The following is an 18387-nucleotide window of genomic DNA, read 5'->3' on the forward strand; positions in this document are numbered from 1 at the left end:
TATTCCAATTTATTTGTTAAAATCCATTTAAATTGGGAAATACCCATATTTGATCGATACATATCATATAATACATCGTTTCCCGTTTTAATCTTTAAACTGTATACTTTTATTTTGAAGTCTATACCCGAAGACGGAAGTCTTTTCTAGGACAATGACGTAAAACATATGTAGGATATTTTAGAAAAAATATGCGATAAATGTTATGTTTTTAATTGTAACTACGTAAAAAAATAAAAATAAAAAAATAAACACACACACAACTAAACACATTTATGGAATAAATTACAATTGAAACTGAGATGTAAATATGTCTCTCTCTCTTTCCAAAAAATATTTATTTATTTCTAATTTTATTTAGCTATTCTTGGGGGAATATAATGCTCCTGAGCCATTGCCAAGTTTGTTTGGCTATATTATACCATATTAGTTTATATTCAACATTTACATACAACCAGACCCACAACATAATGGTTATTTCACTGAGCTATACAAGATCTTAAGGCACAAATTATTTCTTAATTAAAAGTAGAAAACAAAATGCCTAACGCTTAACTCTTTTCTTACCTTTTAAAAAGCTTAGAGTTAAAGATAGATCAAGCCCCTGGTTCTCCATGGAATTATCAATGATGTTTAAGGCAAGGGACAAAGCCTGGGCTCTAGCAAGGTGTACTTGTGAAGCAGCCCATTGGCTGACTTTTAGGCAACTCAGAAATAAATGCACATCCTCCTTGAAAAGAAAAAACAAAGCAAATTATCACATAGAATGAATCTCTGATTGTTTTACCAACCCATCAAAATTTTAGAAAGCAGCAAATGTAAATAAAAACAAATCCAAACCTATTCCTTCTCATGTTATGTTTAATGACTGCCAAATAAATAAGACATCAGAGATTTGCCATGCTTTCAACACACATTTTGCTGCTGCTGCTGGAAATCAGTTTGATATGGTATACTCAGGATCTGCTCTTAATAAGCCTTTGGCTCATGTGCCCTCCTTAAACCATACCTCTCAGTTCACCCTACAGGCCTTCACCTCCTCTGTTGTTAAGGAGGCACTTTAAGCTATTGACTGCAGGAAAGTAACTAAAACTTAAAGTTCGGTGCCCCAAATATTGCTGAACAAATTACATCTCTCTTTAACCTCTCCATTTATACTGGAGTCATCCCTCAGGTCTGGAAATCTGCATGTAGTCCCACTGCATAACGGTGGTGATAAAAGTGATCTTAATAACTATCGGCCAATTTCCAAATTGTGCTGTCTTGCTAAAGTCCTGGAGACATTAGTTAATAATCAGCTCAAATCTTTCGTCTCAAGGAATTCGGTGTTATGTCCACTCCAATCTGGTTTCAGAGCTAAACACAGTACTTCCACTGCTATTACTTTAGTTGTAAATGATATTGTATCTGCTGTTGACAGGGAAATATTTGTGCTGCCCTCTTTGTAGGAGCATAGCATGATCAACAGTGTCAAATGCTTTTGATAAATCAGAGTCTATGAGAAACAGGTTTTGATTGTAAGTCCTGTAAATGGTTTCAGGACTACCTACAGCAATGTGTGATTTTGATGATCGTTCTGTATTTCTACCACTGTCAAAGGGGGTTCCACAAGGTTCAATTTTGGTTCCTGTCTTGTTCACAATTTATATTAACATCATTACATCCTTCATAACAAATTGTAATGCCCATCTTTATGTGGATGATACAGTTCTGTATTGTTTTGCAAATACTGCACACTCGGCCACTGAGACTACAACAAGTCTTTGACAAATAGCAAGGTGCATTTTTTAATTTGAAATTAGTCTTGAATGCAAGAAAGATACATGCTATTTTCTAGAGCCACAGATATTACTGACAATAGTTTGCATATTACCACTATGAATGGAAAGAGTATTGAAAGGGTTTCAGAGTACAAATATCTTGGGATCTGGCTGGACCAAAAAGTTACATTTAAATTTCACATTGATACTTGTCAGCAAGCTTTGACAAAGAATTGGATATTTGTACAGAAACAGAGCTAATTTTCCAATGTTCAGTAGGAAGCAGATATTAAGGCCATCTTCTTGTCAGTCTTTGACTATGGTGATGGTAGCTATAGACACGCCTCTGCCTCCACTCTTAAACCTCTGGATTCAGTTTATCACTCTGCCCTAAGATTTATTACTGGTGACAGTTATTCCACGCATCATTGCGTCTTGTATGAAAAGGTTGGGTGGGCATCTAACAGTAAGACGTGACAGGCATTGGATTCTATTTATTTATAAAGCCCTTAATGGCAACTTGCCACAATATAGCACTTCCTTATTAAACTGGTCCCACAGTCATTATCTGATTCGATATAGTGACTGGTTGAAGCTCGATGTCCCGCGTGCAAACACTAAATTTAGGAAAAGTGCTTTTGTTTTTTTTGCTGCGCACACACTTGGAACATTTTACAACACACACTAAAACTCAAAACATTTGTACCTAGAGGTCAATTTAAAACTATGATTACAAATCACTCCACACTTAAAATTGTTTTTAACTGTGTTCTGTTGCTGTCTTTTTCTCGTTATTTTTTGTGTGCATGTATTCTGTTTTGTACTCTTGACATCATTGAAAATGATGGACATGCCCTCAATGATTCCTCGAGATTTAAATAAAGGTTGAACGAATGAAAAAAATTATTGCCGTCTGGTTTATTTCTACTGATTGAACTTAACATATGCCAGTAAACAAAAAGTATTATGCTACGCCACAGCATATTGGAGTTTTCACTACAGTTCAAAACACTTCCCCGTTTTCCATTTTGCTGATCATGCCTCAGATCATGACATCACATCCAGTCTGATGTGTGACTGTAAGGTGGTTTATGTTTACACCAGCAGAAGTCAGCTTATCATGCAACTGGCTGATGACGTCCTTAGTCAGCACCCGAGTGCGAGCCAGGATCCAAGCGAAGTCAATGTGGAAAAGGCCAAAGTAGTCAGAACAAGGGTACAGCATCTGGACCGCCTGGATACAGATATAGATGGTATAAAATGGAATAGTGTATTATAGTAGTAAAACATAGTAGCTCAGTTTTCTAAAAACAATAAATCCACAGTATATTTACCTTTAAAGAAGCTGGCACCCAGAATAGCAGGTTGAGATGAGTCTTTAACTTTGGCAACACCAAAGTTTGAATTTATTTTCCCATTAGACCTGTACAGAGAGGAAGAGAAAGAGAGAAAAGGACAACTAATGTAAATAAGGATTTCACTTCAATTGTACAAGAAGTGCAAATCCATCCATACTTATTCCTATGTAGAGTGAATGGTGATATATCAATATAGACAACCTTTAGCCAAATAAAAATGTTGGAAACAGCCTATGTTTTTACATAGGCAGCAGGGAGGTTAAAATCCTTACAGCAGCTCTGCAATGTGAACATTGACCATACCATCAGTGAGAGGACTGTATGTAAATTAGTTACATTTTCCTCTCTCAGACACAGCTGGGAGCTTCTCGATTTCATACCAGGTGCCAATATACTAGAAGGAGAAGAGCACAAAGGTTGTTAATCAGCCTATTGGTCACCAGACTCCATCAGCAGCTGGCAGCTGTGTTTTAATCTCCTTCAATAAGACACTAAATCTCTACCTGTTTAATTCTTAAAGCAAAATACTATAAGTATCAAATAGGCAAGAATGGCAACACTGCACACATGACCAGCTGCTGCAGCAGTCAGGAGGAGCACAAACAGCACCTTCACATCAAAGTTAGAATAGTTAATGTAGTTAAACTGGGTCCAGTCTTTTGGTTAAAAACAAAACAGGAGTACAATAGTAAACCAACCAATGTCAGTGGATTGATACACATGATACATTTTGCATTGTTATTAAATGAAAAAAATGCTCACAGTACCTGGAGTGCCTTCATGTTCAAGTGTTCCGATGTAAAGGACAACCTCAAAAAGACTTCTATGATGTCAAAGTAAAGTAAGAGCACACTGTACTACTCCACTACTACTCTACTGTGTAGTCTAACTTATCAGCTTAGTACAAGCTGAGAGCAATTTAGCATGTAAGAAAAAACATCCGAAGAAACAGACCTTTGAAAGGAAAATGTGTTTGAAGAGCTGTTTGGATACAGACTACAAAACCTTCAACCTTCAGCACAGGATGGCTTTATCTAATAATCACATTCAGTAGATGTTTTGAATGTCAAAAGTTCAGCCTACGTAAGCTTCACAGGTGGCACTGAAAAGTTTGTTGCTTGCTCCTTTGTTGATGACAGCAGCTGTAGTCACTTAAGATTTACAGCCATTATAATGGATTCAAACAGCTGTCCAGTTATATGGTAAAAACACCATTCCTCTGAAAGATTACAGTAATGTACTCCTTGCATTTTGCTGGAATACTGAAACGGATTGAGAAAGTAAGAATAAATCTAAATATTTCTCTCTCTCCATGGTGCTGAAAGATTCAAACTAGAGGCCAGCTGGTATGCTTACATGGCCTAGATTTTTGGGTCATTTTAGCTTCTCGCAGATATATTGGTATTTGCGTATACTGTATGTTGGCCAGTATGTACCACAAAATTGCAGCAAAGAAATACCAAATAAAACAAAAAGGTTATGTGCTGTGAAACCAAAACAAAGAGCTGAAAGACACTAAAACACCCCATGAGGAAAACTGCAGTCAAGCGATATTTTCTGTGGGTTCGTCACTACTAGCGACCCCTTTCACATTAGGCAATCATTGGAGCCATCGTTTATATAACATTATTGATTAGCGCAGCTTTAAGGAATACTTAACACAGTTGTATCTGCTACTTTTCAAAACCAAAATCCACATATTTCTAAATACTGAACTATCTAATGCTTTCATACACTGAAATGTCTGTCTTTACCAATACAAATGAAAAGAGCCAGAATTAAGGGCACGAAGGGAAAAAACATTACTGCTTCTCTGTTTATTGAAAACTTTACAGTGTTATTTGCAGTCAGAGGTCTTTGGAGTTATTTTGTTCACTGGATTGCGAATGAAACAAAAACAGGTTATGAAAAGAGAAAACTTTATTCAATAAAGCACCAATATTTATACAAAAACATGTGCTCTCACTTTTTCCCTTGGAATTTCTTTTAGTATTTTTTTTCAGCATGAAAATATTTAGCTTCTTTCAATTGTATCTCTACATTTGGTGAAAAAATGTGTTTTTACTGTTCAACATAAAAAAAAAAAAAAAAAAAAAAATCAGTCAATGATCGTAAAAACAAAAGTACAAAAAATAGAAAAGAGGCAAAAAGTGAGAAGAAAGTCATTTGACAAACAACAAACGATAAATTACATTCTTAAATTTAATCTTCTGATTTCATGTTATGTGCTGTGACGGTATAAATAAATCATTGACGGTAAATTAAATAGTCTATTGAGAGTTAGAGCTGATAAGAAGTGAGATCACCAAGATGTATGAAAAGCTACAACACAAACAACATGTTCAAGGATGAAAATGTTAAACTAGAAAATATTTTAAAAATAAAGTACAGTGCATCAAAAATTACTTTGGTGGCAACACTGGTTGTCTGGGCATCCCACTGTTGGACGAGCGACTATGTAAGTTAAGCTTTTTGCCCTTAAAACATCGAGTAAACTTCTACTGAAATTTTTTCAGGGGGTAAAACTCTCCATGACAACCTGTAAACAAAACAGTGAAAGTAGCCCTTTATGCTTCCATCACTTAAGTCTTTGGAAAGCTATTATTTGTTAAAACTGCCACATTTCAGGACAGGTGCAGATTCCTGCAGCCCCCCAGTCTTTACTTTCAGTCTGTTGAACAACAAAGACAATAAACTTGAAAAAGATACATCTTATCCTCAACACACCTGGATGATATGTGGGGAAAAAGCCATTTATCTTTGATTCTTGTAAAGTGACACAGATGTGTCTTGGTGCAAATGAGTCCACTTTCCTTGAATAAAAAGGTTAAAGGTGCTGTGTGTATCATTTTAACATTAATAAATCATTACCACAATCTCTTTGAGATGTTACCATTACTGTCATGATTAAGTACAAGAAGACTGACAGCTTTCATCAGCCACTGTGTTGCATTTTACATTATGTGCCACCAGGTTGAATACAAGGGGAAATCTGCTGGATTACTTTACAACACAAAGAGACATTCCTTTAAAAAAGGAGCAAATCTGGATCGCAAGCAATCCACAAAATGATTCCAGTTCCACAGTGTAGCATCAACTTCACGTTAGCTTACCTTCCCAGATGATATCTTTGCTGTTGTCAAGAGTTTGTTACTGCCTCTTAAACTTCCCGCTCCTCAGAAAGAACAGAGTGATGTCAGAAGTACTAACATCCTCTTTGTGAAAGACAGGTGTCAAATGTGGTCCTCTGTTTAAAAAAAAAACAAAAAAAACCACAAAATGCTACATGTAGCACCGAAGATATGCCGAAAATGACGTCCTTTTCTAAAAAAAAAAAAGACACTCAAATTTTTTCCCCGAGTGTTAAACATTTACGGTGGCTGGGATGGGTTCCTTGGTGGAGTGGAATGGGGGGATTTAAGGGTTTTTGTGGGTCTCGATGCAAAGAACAATGTACTGGTTGGAACAGCTCCGCGTCTGCTGGCCGAGGAGCAGACCTGAGGTCAGGCTCGATGACTGGCCCATGACAGACATGTGGTCCGCTCGCCAAGTCTCACAGTGTTTGTCGACCATTCGGAGACCCCTGCTGGTGGAGCCGTGCCAGATACTCTTCTGAGACCTGACAGATAGATGACAGAAAATATCAACATAACAGAAAGACACAAAAGGGACAAACAAACAAACAAACAGGGAATTGATTAAGTTTACTGACCAGAAGGGGTCAGCTAAAACATCCCGGCCGTCAAAGGAGTAGATGGGTATCCTGGCATCTATTGGACCCCCATCGGCATTGAAAATTGACCGCCAGTTCCTAAACATCACGTCTCCCTAAAAGAAGACACATAGTGGATTAGATGCAGCCCAAAGTACTTTGTCTGTAGAGGGTTACTGCATGATAAATGTTTAGTTTAAAGTAGTTGTTTGACAGTTAAAAAAACAAAAAAAACAACAGCAGGGGAGCACACTTACCCTGAGGTTGGTAACTGGCAGAGTTTCTCGGAAACCAGGATAGACCACATGGACCAGGTCTTGCCTGTGAGAAGAAATGAAAGCACGGTAGTTTGGAGCCAAACCCATCGCCTTGGCTTGCTCGTAACACATCCGGTCAGCCGTGTCAAGCCCCATCATGTTGCCTGAGTGGGGCTGGTTCAAGGCCACCAGGTTGAGCTGGAGGGAGAAGCAACAGATTGGTGTTAGTCCACTTTAACTGTAAGGTTAAGGAATGATGTACAACACCTCAGAGTCTTGAGTCACCCCTGTAAGTGTTAGTCTGCACTAAAATTCAACATGCCATACATTTTCAGTTTTCATGCATTTTGACCAAAGACGACCAAAAACAATCAAATTTGGTATGTATGAGAGTCAAATAAAGAACTATGCTACTATACTACTCACCCTTTCTGTAACTGAACGTATTCTTTCCATCGTGTCTCCTCTTATCTGATATGCAACTCGAGGCTAAATGAATAGTTGAAAACAGATGTTAAACGGATAAATAATGCATTCACAGTACAACATTCCACAATAGCATTTTTTTTACTGTGCAAAAAGCAATAAAAATAAGAAATAAGTACCTCATCTTGTGGAATAATGTTATTAGAGAGGTAGATCAGACTGCCAAGCTGTGGAGACAAAACAGAAAAAAATAAAAATTAGTCTGCAAATTAGATTCCATATATTGTGTTATTTCATGTTGTCCTTGTATCAAATGCATTCGATGTACAACAAAGAACCTGAAATGTCAAAAAACGTCCCAACAACCACTTTGTTTGTTATGCAACATATGCACACATTGTATTTTTGATAAGAAAATAAATCATACATTAAAGTTAAATGAATAATGACCATGTAGGTGTATACAAGCATTGCACATTTATAACTGTTTGATGAAATGCTCTTGATTTTTTTTTTTTTTTTTTTTTAAATCAATAAAGAGCATTTCCTCCAATACTGCTGTACACTGGTTGATTAATCATTGAACATCTCTTCAAATAGAGAGACTGTTTGGCCTTCGAAAATGTTTCCAGTAGTGATGTTGGGGGGATGATTCACAGCCAGTGAGAAAGTGACAAAAATCAGACCGGATCAGACATAGGACATATTTTCCAATGCCTACAGAACTTTTAAAAATCTGGTCATGAAAAGGTCCAAGTAAACAGAAAAGCAATTAAACTGCTGTTACATCAGTTAAGCTTTTACCTACATGAATATCATTTTTAAAGGGGGCAGCTCTGCAGGTGCTGTATGCTGCAGCTTCATTTTTCAGCTGGAAGGTCACAACTGGTCATGGTGTAGTAAAAACACCATGACCCTGGTTAATATTCTGACATTAATGTGAACGTGAGAGGTTTCAAAATGATGTTCAGTGTTGCTATCATTGCATATCTTTAGTACAGAGGGTCAGATTTAGCAAACCTAAATACATACAAATGGTGCAGTCAGTACCTGTATCTCTTTCCATCCCTGGGAAACCTTGAGGAAGAGACTTCCTGTTGCTGTGACGTACGCCAGAGTTCCCTCTGCATCCCTGAGGGTGTGCTGCATCATACTCTCACGGGTCGAAAACGTTTTCAGCTGAAAACCAGATAAAAGAAAAATGGATCTATCTCTGGAAACTTTGATATTGTTATGGTATTGATTTTACAGCAACAATGGATGATTTGTATGTGTCTGTGATGTGTAATCATGCAAACGTTTATGGCATGCCAGTGTATCATGTCTGTGTTGTTCAACAACATGGCCATTAGAAACAAGTTCACTTACTGATGCTGTGTTACCCGAAGGTCCAGGAGGTCCAGCTGGTCCAGGAGGTCCAGGAGGGCCAGCAATAGTCAAAGCTGCCATAACAAAAATAAACCTTTCATACAAGCTCATTATGTTTGATCTCATCAGCTATAAGAATTGTATGTAAACTTAAATGACTATTTCTGTATAGTATTACAGTGTGTGACTGATGAACTGTACCCGAGCCATATCTTGAGGATGACCAAGGGGGTCCTGGAGGCCCTGGTGGCCCAGGAGGGCCGACCGGCCCTGGTCTACCATAGCCTGGGATACCTGGTGAACCTGGCACCCCAGGGTGACCTGGTGGACCAAGCACTGACTCTCCTTTGGGTCCCTGAAATGTGTCAGAAGATTGCTTTAGTACATTGTTTTAATCACAAAGATGACACAATGCATATCCATGGAAACTTGACTCACCACAAGTCCTGGTCTCCCTGGGATACCTGGTTGCCCGGGAAACCCTGCCTCCCCCTTGTCTCCCTTCTGTCCTTTAATGCCCTGGTCACCTCTTGCCCCCTGCGATTACATTACACACACATAAGACTTGAGCCTGATGGCACATAAAGCAGCACTTCCCAAAACAAGATTTAAAAAAGCACCTCCATATGAAACTTACCCAGCCTGCCCTGGGAAGAAATGTGTCTAGAGCAGAGAAAACCGAGGAGGGAGTTACAACATATTATAAGCCAACATATCCTAGAAAATCAGGCCTTTAAATTCACTCATTAAAACATACTTTATAGACTTGTTTTTGTTTAAAGTATAGATATTTTTTCTCTTTGGTGGTATTCAAAAGGCATTTATTGTTTTTATATGTTATTAAACATTTTTCATTTTCAGTGTCCATACATTGGGAGAGCTATTATCCTTTGATTTGATTTAATTCTGTTTACTCACTTGTTGGAGCCGGTATCCCAGGAAAGCCTCTCTCTCCCTTTTCTCCTTTAAGTCCCATCTGACAGTTACCTTGGAGACAAAAAGCCAAACTCAACTTAATTGCTTTTCCTTAATTTTGACTTGTTGATGCAGAGATTTTAAAAAGGGAAAAAATATATATTGCAAGTATGTTATACATTTTTTGTACTGCTACTATCTTGAGTATTCTGTCAAGTTTTTTAATAAAAGTGTCAAAAACAGACTTCAGGCTTTATAATTTAAGGCAAATAAAAGAGAAGACCCAACCTACCAACTGCAATGGTTCCATTGGGATTAAGCTGAAATAATGGAGCACAAACAAAATGGAAAACAAACAGCAGTCAGTGCTGACTTCAACAAAGCTTGTATTACTTTCACAATAAATCTAAGGGTAATTATCCAAAAAAAAACAAAAAACGTCATAACATCCCATTATCAAATCATCCAATCTGTTAGTATCATAATCAACATGCAAATGACATGCAGATTTTCAGAGGATGTGATTTTAGTACTACCTCCATTTTGTTTTGGCAATGAGCCTTCACCTTCCCAGCCTGGACATGCAGCATGCAGGAATATTTTAGAACCATCCTCGAACAGTTCTGAGTGATTAAAGGTTAGGTAGTACCAACGTTACACAGAGCAACATGCACTTTATCTGTACACAGAAGGAAAAGAGGGGAGATGTGTAAAAGACACAGAGAATGAAAGCGACCTTGTGATTAGGAGATGTGTGAGAATGGACTCAGCAGACAGTGAATTACTGAGCTTTAATGAAGATAGATTAGATAGATAGATTCAACTTTATTGTCATTACACATGTACAAGAACAAGGCAACGAAATGCAGTTTAGGTCTAACCAGAAGTGCAATAAGCAAGTGCAGGATATAAAGTGTGTGCATAAATGCAGGATAGAGCAGTATAATGAAAATATTTTACAAGTGGTACTATGAACATTATATACAGATGGCATTACTATAAACAGAAGTATACTGATGGATATATGAATAATAATGAATTGGACTGCAGATAGATAGACCGACACTTAGGATGCAGCTCAGCCTTCACTCCATAGGCTTGTAGAAACCGTAGTACAGCATGTGCTAAAGGAAATTAAATATGCATGGTAGCTCTCATCTCTCATCAACTCTTATGTGTCTTCTTTAAACCTTCAGGCCACCATGACTAAAATCAATATATGATTTAAATATATAGATATAGCAGGAGGATGACAGAGTATATAAGACTATATCAAATTTAAAACAAAACAATTAAGTTTCCTAGCACAGGCTGTACTAAAAGCATTTATAAAAGGCGGGCTTTATCAGCAGTAGGGTTGCATAGACAAACTTACGGCCATTTTGCAGTGGGGTCTGGGAGGGATGGGGAACACTGTCTTCAGAAACCAGGGGAGGAGAGAGGACAGTGAGCATATAAATAAAACACACCTGATTGAGGAGAACTTAGTCAGAATTGTGTGTTGAATAGTGAATGTGTACGTGCTTACTCCTTTGGGGCAGTTGAATATTCCAGGGCGGCCCGGCAGCCCAGGGGGGCCAGGAGGTCCCTAAAAAGAGCAGAAGAAAAAGACAAGAAAACAAAAAATGGAAGAAAGAAAGAGAAAAGAACTTTGAACTTTTTCAACAATTTAAAGTATACAATGACTAAAGAGGAAAACTAGGTCCTTTAAAACGCCATGCTCTAGTAAAAGTAATATCAACATCTACAGATTTCTACAGTCTTTTCACATGCTCTTGTGACTCACCTGCAGGCCTACAGAGTCCCCTCTCTCTCCTTTTGGTCCCATCTGGCCTGGACGACCCTACACAGACAGACATCATCCAAAAGCATCCAAGTTACAACAACAACAATATGGCAAATTAGATTGGATTTAACTTTAATGGGAAAATCTGGGAAATTGGGTAATTTGTTGACCGAGTCAATGTGTGATTTCATTTAACGTAAAACAGCAGGTGTATTGAACTTAAAATACAAGATGAAAAGCTGTATTTTTCATAGCAGAAGAGAAACGATTCTTACTTGAAACAGAGAAAATATATATTTTTAACCAGAATCTTCTGATCAAAGAACCAACAATCAACATAAGGAAGTGTCAGAGTCTGTATGCCCTCTTAATCAAACTGGAAATGTTTGGCGAGTTCATGGTGCTTACAGGTCGTCCAGGAAAACCAAATTCTCCTTTGGGTCCTGGTGGTCCCATAGGCCCCTGTTGGGAACAAAACAAAGTGACTGACAGTATTTCTTAAATGCATCCATAGCACCTTCATCCATTGCAGTGGAAACAATTGGAGAAACCTGAAAAAGTGAAAGGTTTTTTGCTTTTGATGCTCGCTGTTAATACTTACTGGAATTCCAGCGGGTCCAGCTACACCATTATCTCCCTGTAAACAAAGATACATTTACACCGATTTGTAAAGTTCCATTGAAAATGTTTTCAAAATAATGGTTATGGCTTATTTTACAATAAGCTGTTTATACTGACACTTTAATCCTGAAGAACATGCGTACACTAATCATCAACAAGTGGACGCAAAAGAAGAATCTCAGGAAAATGATCTGGATCTCGGGAGTAAAAAAAAAAACAAAAACAAAACCCAAAAAAAACTGTGACAACAAATATAACCTTGACTCCTTTGGGTCCCATTGGACCAGTCAGGCCTGATCCAGCTCCTGCGATAACAAATCCTGGCTCACCCTTTTCACCCTGCATGCATACACACAAGTAAACAAACAAACAAACCATATGTACACAAATATCAACCTCTATTAAACTGTGTATACAGAAAAATAAGAGTACAAATCATGTTCGTTTCGCCTATTTAGTCTGCTTAGATATCATACAAGTACTGTATGTGAGCAGAGACGAGGCATGCATGTCCCACTTACTTTCAGTCCTGGAGGTCCTTGAACTCCTGGCAACCCAATGTCACCCTTTGGACCCTGTGGTCCCTATAAACAATTAGGAAATAAAAAATGAGGCTAACTCCATATCTAAATGCTGGCCTCTGTCATGAATAAGGTCAAGTTGGAATGATTTCTCTACATGTCGTCATATCCCTGTGTGTGCACTCATTTGTGTCATGTACAATGCTTCTGATGTTACTTCTGTTCTGAATAGGAAACCTGACAGCTGAAGGCATTAACTGGAACACAGGACTGTTACACACTACAAACATAAACCAACAAAAGCTATCTAACCACACATGTTTTGTTGTCATGATGTCAAGATCATTTGGTCTCTGATTGACTGATTTTTCATCTGATACTCACAGTGGGCCCCTGAGCTTCAAAAATCCCTGAGAAGTTGAAGGCACCATCTGTATCGTTAAGTAGAAGCTGGATAAGAGGCAGAAGGAGAATGTTGTCAATGGAATCAAACGGACTCAACAAACAAATCAATCACTCTGGTTACACAATATGATTCAAGTCATACAGATGATTTTTGTGTTCAAGTTCTTTTCCCTTAGCAGGTTGGTAGAAAGTGCACTGACACCGGACTCTCCCTTTTAGCCTAAGTAAGCCTTGTCTTGAATGGCTGTGGTAAGGTGCTACTTACATCCTGGAGATTGATAATGGGTCCTGGTGGTCCAGGTGGTCCTGGAGGGCCGGGTATATTGAGCCCGTCCCGTCCCGCCTCTCCCTGAGAAACATGTTTGACATTTTTGCCTTTCAGTAAAAAGTAAAAAAAGTGCATGTGTGAGTTTGGCCACGTCATATATCCACTCTTTGATGGTTTTACCTTTAGTCCTGGATCACCTTTGTTCCCCTTTGGTCCCTGTAGATAACACAAGAGAAAATACAAATTCTTCAAGTTAAAGTTAAACATTCAGTTACTAGTAATATTTTTCATGTTCTTTTGTTTGTATAAGTTGAAAATAAAAAGCAGTAATACAAAAGTAGAAATACATACTTTGTACACAAGACATTTTACAGATTGAGGAATTCAATCCATCTACAGATTTTTATTAAACTATCAGCTTTTAAAACCATATTTCCACTTATCAATTTCACCAAAAGTCACTACAGGAGCCAGTAAAAATCGGTCTGAACCATTTGTAAAAGCTGACATTTTAATCAAATTAACCTATTCATGTATCTATTAGTCCATCCATTTACTGACCTCAACCCCTTTTAGTCCATTCAGTCCTGGAATCCCTGGTGGTCCTGTAGCACCTGGCTCCCCCTACGGAGACCACAAAGGAACATTCATCATTCATATACATTACTGGTATAAGATAACCTGCTTCCATCATTTCACTAGTGGTAAAAATACATTTCAAGAGCCCCATGTAAAAATGACAACAAAATTACTTTATTTCTGCCTACTTCACACTACTTTCTCTAAATTAGTTGGTGATAAATGATAAAGGTAAAGTCAAGTTATGGTTCATTTCTGTAGAGAGGTAACATAATAATAATAATAATAATAATAATAAAACTTTATTTATAGAGCACTTATCAAAACATGAGGAGGTTGGGTCAGATTCAACGAGAACCAAACCTTGGCAAGAGGACAGTGTCTCTGCTCCCCGAACATCTTGTTGCCTTTCACTTTACAGCTGTTTACTATGACATTTAAGAAGCTTGTCTGACTTGTGCTGAGATAACCCTAAAATCTCAAAAAGCATAACAGAACAGCAGCTGAACTGAACTTGACAGCCGGCTCACCTTTTCTCCCGGCTTTCCTGGGGGGCCGGCTAAGCCATCTTCACCCTATGAGAGGCAAAGAAGGGAAAAAAATGGCATAACCAGATTTTAGTCCACAGTAGGGAACTGAGTTCACACAATTTGACTAATACTGTAGATATCACAGACACACAAATATCTCACCTTGGGTCCTTCAAGTCCAGGGATTCCAGGAGGACCCTGTGTAGCAAATACAAGTAAATTCATCTCAGGTGACAAAAATAGCAGTTGATGATATGATGAAATTACACAGTATTGTGAAAAAACATAAAAACTAAATATAATGGTGCAGACTACTCCTCATGCTAACACACTCAGTGCAGTTGTACCTGTGGGCCTCTGTAGAGTGTAGCTTCAGAACCACTCTGCATCCCAGATGCTTCCAAGTCCTAAAACATTTGACAAAAAGAAATTCATAATGAATGAAATTTGAACCATTTCAATTAAATCCATAAAATCACCACATGTTGCTGGATACAGCACATTTACACTGGAGAAACTGACAATTTGAGATTTATCTGAAATGGAAAACTATTGATAACTGAACTATCTATGTGCCACACACATTGCAAACTAGTCTGGTGAGAAATAAAGACATTGTTTCTGTGCTGAGACCAGGCAGATATGGGATGGGATGTTGTCTAGATATCATGCTAAACCTAAGCAGCAACCATCATGCTCTACTGTAATCCCTCAAAACAAAAACAACAACAAAAAAAAAAAGGATGGATGTTTGTTACCTGCATATCAGTATTTCCTAATTCCTTATGATAACAATCATACTAATGTCTGTGACAGGTTGAGCTGTTCTGTAAGTAGACCGGTCATGAAGGAGTTCGTACCTCCAACTCCAAAGTAAAGCCTCTTCCAGGGGGACCAGGGGGGCCAGGGGGGCCAGGTGGACCCCTGGGACCAGGCTGCCCTTCTGTACCCTCTGAGCCTGGTAGGCCTGGAAACCCTTGAAGGCCCTGATCTCCCTGCAAGAGATGGGAAATAGTCCCTATTCAAAATTATCATGAAATCAGTTAAACCAACACAGCAACTAAAAGTATGAGGGGGGAGTGGTTAACAGAAAGAGACAGGTAAAGGGTGAGGTAGAGATATGGATAGTGACGATAGGGAGAGAAATAGCAAATGGAAACATGGGATAAAGAGTCAAAGAGAACTTGGAAATAAAAGGAGAAACAGGGGTGAGGGAGAGAGTGCCTTAAAAACAGTGATGGAATAAACTAAAAGTGAATAGAGACATACCATATAAAACGGTAAATGTAACGTACAAATACCACTTTGGGCACAATAACAATATAAAAAGGGGAAATGTAAGTATGACTACTGATATCAGTAATGGTGGTTCACTGTCCAGTCAGGGATGACATGCAATGAAATCAAGATTTTACCTTTGGTCCTGGTTTTCCGCTCACACCAGGCTCTCCCTGTTAAACAGATAATATAATAAAATTGCATGAACTACAGCAATGACTAGAGAGCGACTGTAGTTTCTGGTTTGCACAAAAAAGGCAGAGCAGCTTTTGCATCACAGACTTGTTTACACTCGAGCCCCTTAGCTTTACTAGTCCACAGGGTCACCTCATTAAGAGCGTGGCTCTTTGCGTTAGGTGGTTATTTAGTTTGTGTGTAATTGTTTTTGCTAACAGAGCATTAAGAGGACTGCTCAAGGGAAATCAGTGTGAGCTCATACAAAAAGGCAGCGTGGTAGAAGTCACACAAGCAAGAGGCAGCTACTGGTTCGTGTGCTGTACATTCACATAGGAGGAAACAATTCCGATTTTTAAGTCGTACTGGGTAGGTCTCACAACAGTGCAACAACAGCACTTCAGGGTTGACGAGTGGACATCTAAACATTGTACGTTGTGTGTCTGTCCATAGTAAGAATATATTGTGATGATGCATGCTATGTTGCTAATATTCATTAGCCTCACCTTGTCTCCTTTCTCCCCAGCAGGCCCTGGATCCCCATCTTTTCCATCAACTCCCTGCAAGAGTGCCAAGACTATATTAACATTTCAGATTTTAGATGCATATATATCTATTCCAGATACCTATACCAGTGGGAATTAACTCTGTACATTCACTGCACAGCTTGCATGGGTTATTCAATTGTTAGTACCATTCATATTTTTGAACAAAAGAGTATGCTAGTTGCAAGCTAACAGGGGTAAATTGATTAAAATTAGAACATATTAAACAAAGCTAATGGGCTCAGAAGAACTGAAGTGAATAAAGCTTTATGCACCAAAACAGTGCTGGAGTAAAGATTGTAAACCTGTGAGTAGTCCATTCACACAGTTAGGAAAAGCTTCTGACATTTTAAAGACAAAAGACACCCCATTTCCCCCAACAGATGCTGCAGCTCAGACCATGTTCTGAAGCTTTTATAGCTGTTTCTGCCAAAGTGTTGTTGCTGTAGCTTGAGGATAATTAGAAAAGGACATGACTTATTTGAAGATATAAAATATGCCCTTAGTGAGGAAGTGTGCAGTACGGCACTAACATTTACAAATTAACACATGCATACTTCATACCTCAAATCAATATACAGTATGCACACTCTTCTCTAATGGTCTCTCACACACACACACACACAGACACACATCCAATATGTTTGCACATTAATCAATACTGTGCAGCAAGCAATGGCAGGAAAGCAGTGAGTTAACATGGGTTTTCAAATAAAGTTGATTGAAACACTGTCTTTTTGGCCCCTTTGGATCTGATGGGACCAAATGTTAATACCTGACTAGACCCAGAGCCACTAAACCACTCCTCAATCACCTGAAAACAGAAACTAGATCAGCAATGGAAGTGCACTTTCTAAACAAATCCCTCCTGTGTTGTTATAGAAAATAAAATGGTCCTCTAGCAAATTCTACCTTAAATTCAGCTGTGCCACTACGTGGCTTTGCAGAAGTAAAATTAAGAGATGATACAATTTTAAATTCAAATACAGTACACATCGTAAAGGAAATTAATTGTTATCACTGACATGCCATTATGCATCAATTACTGTTAAGTCCTCTCCAATACCACAAGATTTTCAGTGCTGGATCCTTGTTGCTCGAAGGAACCACCAATTATATGAAGAAACATGTCTGCTTGTACGAAAAGGGCCACAGCCTGGTTCTACAGTACATGACATGTTCAAGAACCACAGTTTCTTTAATGTTCTTAAAACTTAATGTTTGGATTTTTCTCTTATTGATGAACTGTACAAAAATAGGAAAAAAAAGAACGAGGATTTACTTACTGGAAGTCCAGGTTTACCCTCCTCTCCATCCTTTCCATCTTTCCCAGGAGCCCCAGGTGGTCCAGGAAAGACGTCCGTAGATGGGGTTCCTGGGGGCCCTGGCTGACCCGGGGGGCCTGGATGCCCTGGAGGCCCCTGATGAAACAAGCTGGCATATCTCAGTCACATAAAAAGGGGGAAAGTTTTAGAAAGTACCTTCCATGTACCTCTCTAGCTATTGGTCAAATGTTAGCGAGTGTCCTGTAGTGTCAAAATGGTGAAACAAGGTGACAAAAGCTTGTTTTCAGTATCTCTGTACAATGAGAAACAACATGTTAACCTTGAGCCAGAGATGACTAAATGAACAGGGTGTCACAAAAAGGAGAGTAGGATTGTAATGTGATGCTAGAATATTATCTCGTCACAGAGAGAGAAAACGTTCATTTACCCTAATAATCTCTGCATCACTGTCAAAGTCTTCAAATCCGGACCCCTCCTAATGAACACATACCATATGAGCAGTCGATTAGTTAATTCACCGGTCACAGTTGCTACATTCACACTGGGTCAAATCACTACAAACTACATATCCCTTTCAGGAGTCATTTTGCTCCCAGAG

At 38.5% G+C, this 18387-nt stretch overlaps 1 protein-coding gene and 1 pseudogene across 3 annotated transcripts in view; both read right to left on the reverse strand.

Moving 5' to 3' along the window:
• Positions 1-17: 17 nt before the first annotated feature.
• Positions 18-4244, reverse strand: LOC122866593 (annotated as a pseudogene).
• A 776-nt stretch (positions 4245-5020) lies between these two features.
• LOC122866868 (collagen alpha-1(XVIII) chain-like) overlaps positions 5021-18387 on the reverse strand; it is an 82052-nt gene continuing 68685 nt past the window's right edge. For 2 of the 3 annotated variants that reach the window (XM_044177061.1, XM_044177059.1), the window contains 32 exons: positions 18217-18264; positions 17790-17924; positions 16465-16518; positions 15922-15957; positions 15367-15501; positions 14854-14913; positions 14669-14704; positions 14507-14551; positions 13959-14021; positions 13578-13613; positions 13395-13478; positions 13109-13174; positions 12725-12787; positions 12462-12542; positions 12184-12219; positions 11991-12044; positions 11583-11639; positions 11325-11384; positions 11172-11213; positions 10333-10419; positions 10089-10116; positions 9800-9868; positions 9519-9544; positions 9320-9418; positions 9083-9236; positions 8882-8955; positions 8564-8692; positions 7693-7740; positions 7514-7576; positions 7088-7285; positions 6831-6946; positions 5021-6737 (listed from right to left, as the gene is read on the reverse strand). In XM_044177061.1, the coding sequence (XP_044032996.1) occupies positions 6536-6737; positions 6831-6946; positions 7088-7285; positions 7514-7576; positions 7693-7740; positions 8564-8692; positions 8882-8955; positions 9083-9236; positions 9320-9418; positions 9519-9544; positions 9800-9868; positions 10089-10116; positions 10333-10419; positions 11172-11213; positions 11325-11384; positions 11583-11639; positions 11991-12044; positions 12184-12219; positions 12462-12542; positions 12725-12787; positions 13109-13174; positions 13395-13478; positions 13578-13613; positions 13959-14021; positions 14507-14551; positions 14669-14704; positions 14854-14913; positions 15367-15501; positions 15922-15957; positions 16465-16518; positions 17790-17924; positions 18217-18264 (2484 nt within the window). In that variant the 3' untranslated portion in view covers positions 5021-6535. The remainder of the gene's footprint in view (positions 6738-6830; positions 6947-7087; positions 7286-7513; positions 7577-7692; positions 7741-8563; positions 8693-8881; positions 8956-9082; positions 9237-9319; positions 9419-9518; positions 9545-9799; positions 9869-10088; positions 10117-10332; positions 10420-11171; positions 11214-11324; positions 11385-11582; positions 11640-11990; positions 12045-12183; positions 12220-12461; positions 12543-12724; positions 12788-13108; positions 13175-13394; positions 13479-13577; positions 13614-13958; positions 14022-14506; positions 14552-14668; positions 14705-14853; positions 14914-15366; positions 15502-15921; positions 15958-16464; positions 16519-17789; positions 17925-18216; positions 18265-18387) is intronic. The other variant, XM_044177060.1, reaches the window with a different exon arrangement.

This window comes from Siniperca chuatsi, linkage group LG19, assembly GCF_020085105.1.
Source record: "Siniperca chuatsi isolate FFG_IHB_CAS linkage group LG19, ASM2008510v1, whole genome shotgun sequence".
In the NCBI taxonomy this organism is placed as follows: domain Eukaryota; kingdom Metazoa; phylum Chordata; class Actinopteri; order Centrarchiformes; family Sinipercidae; genus Siniperca; species Siniperca chuatsi.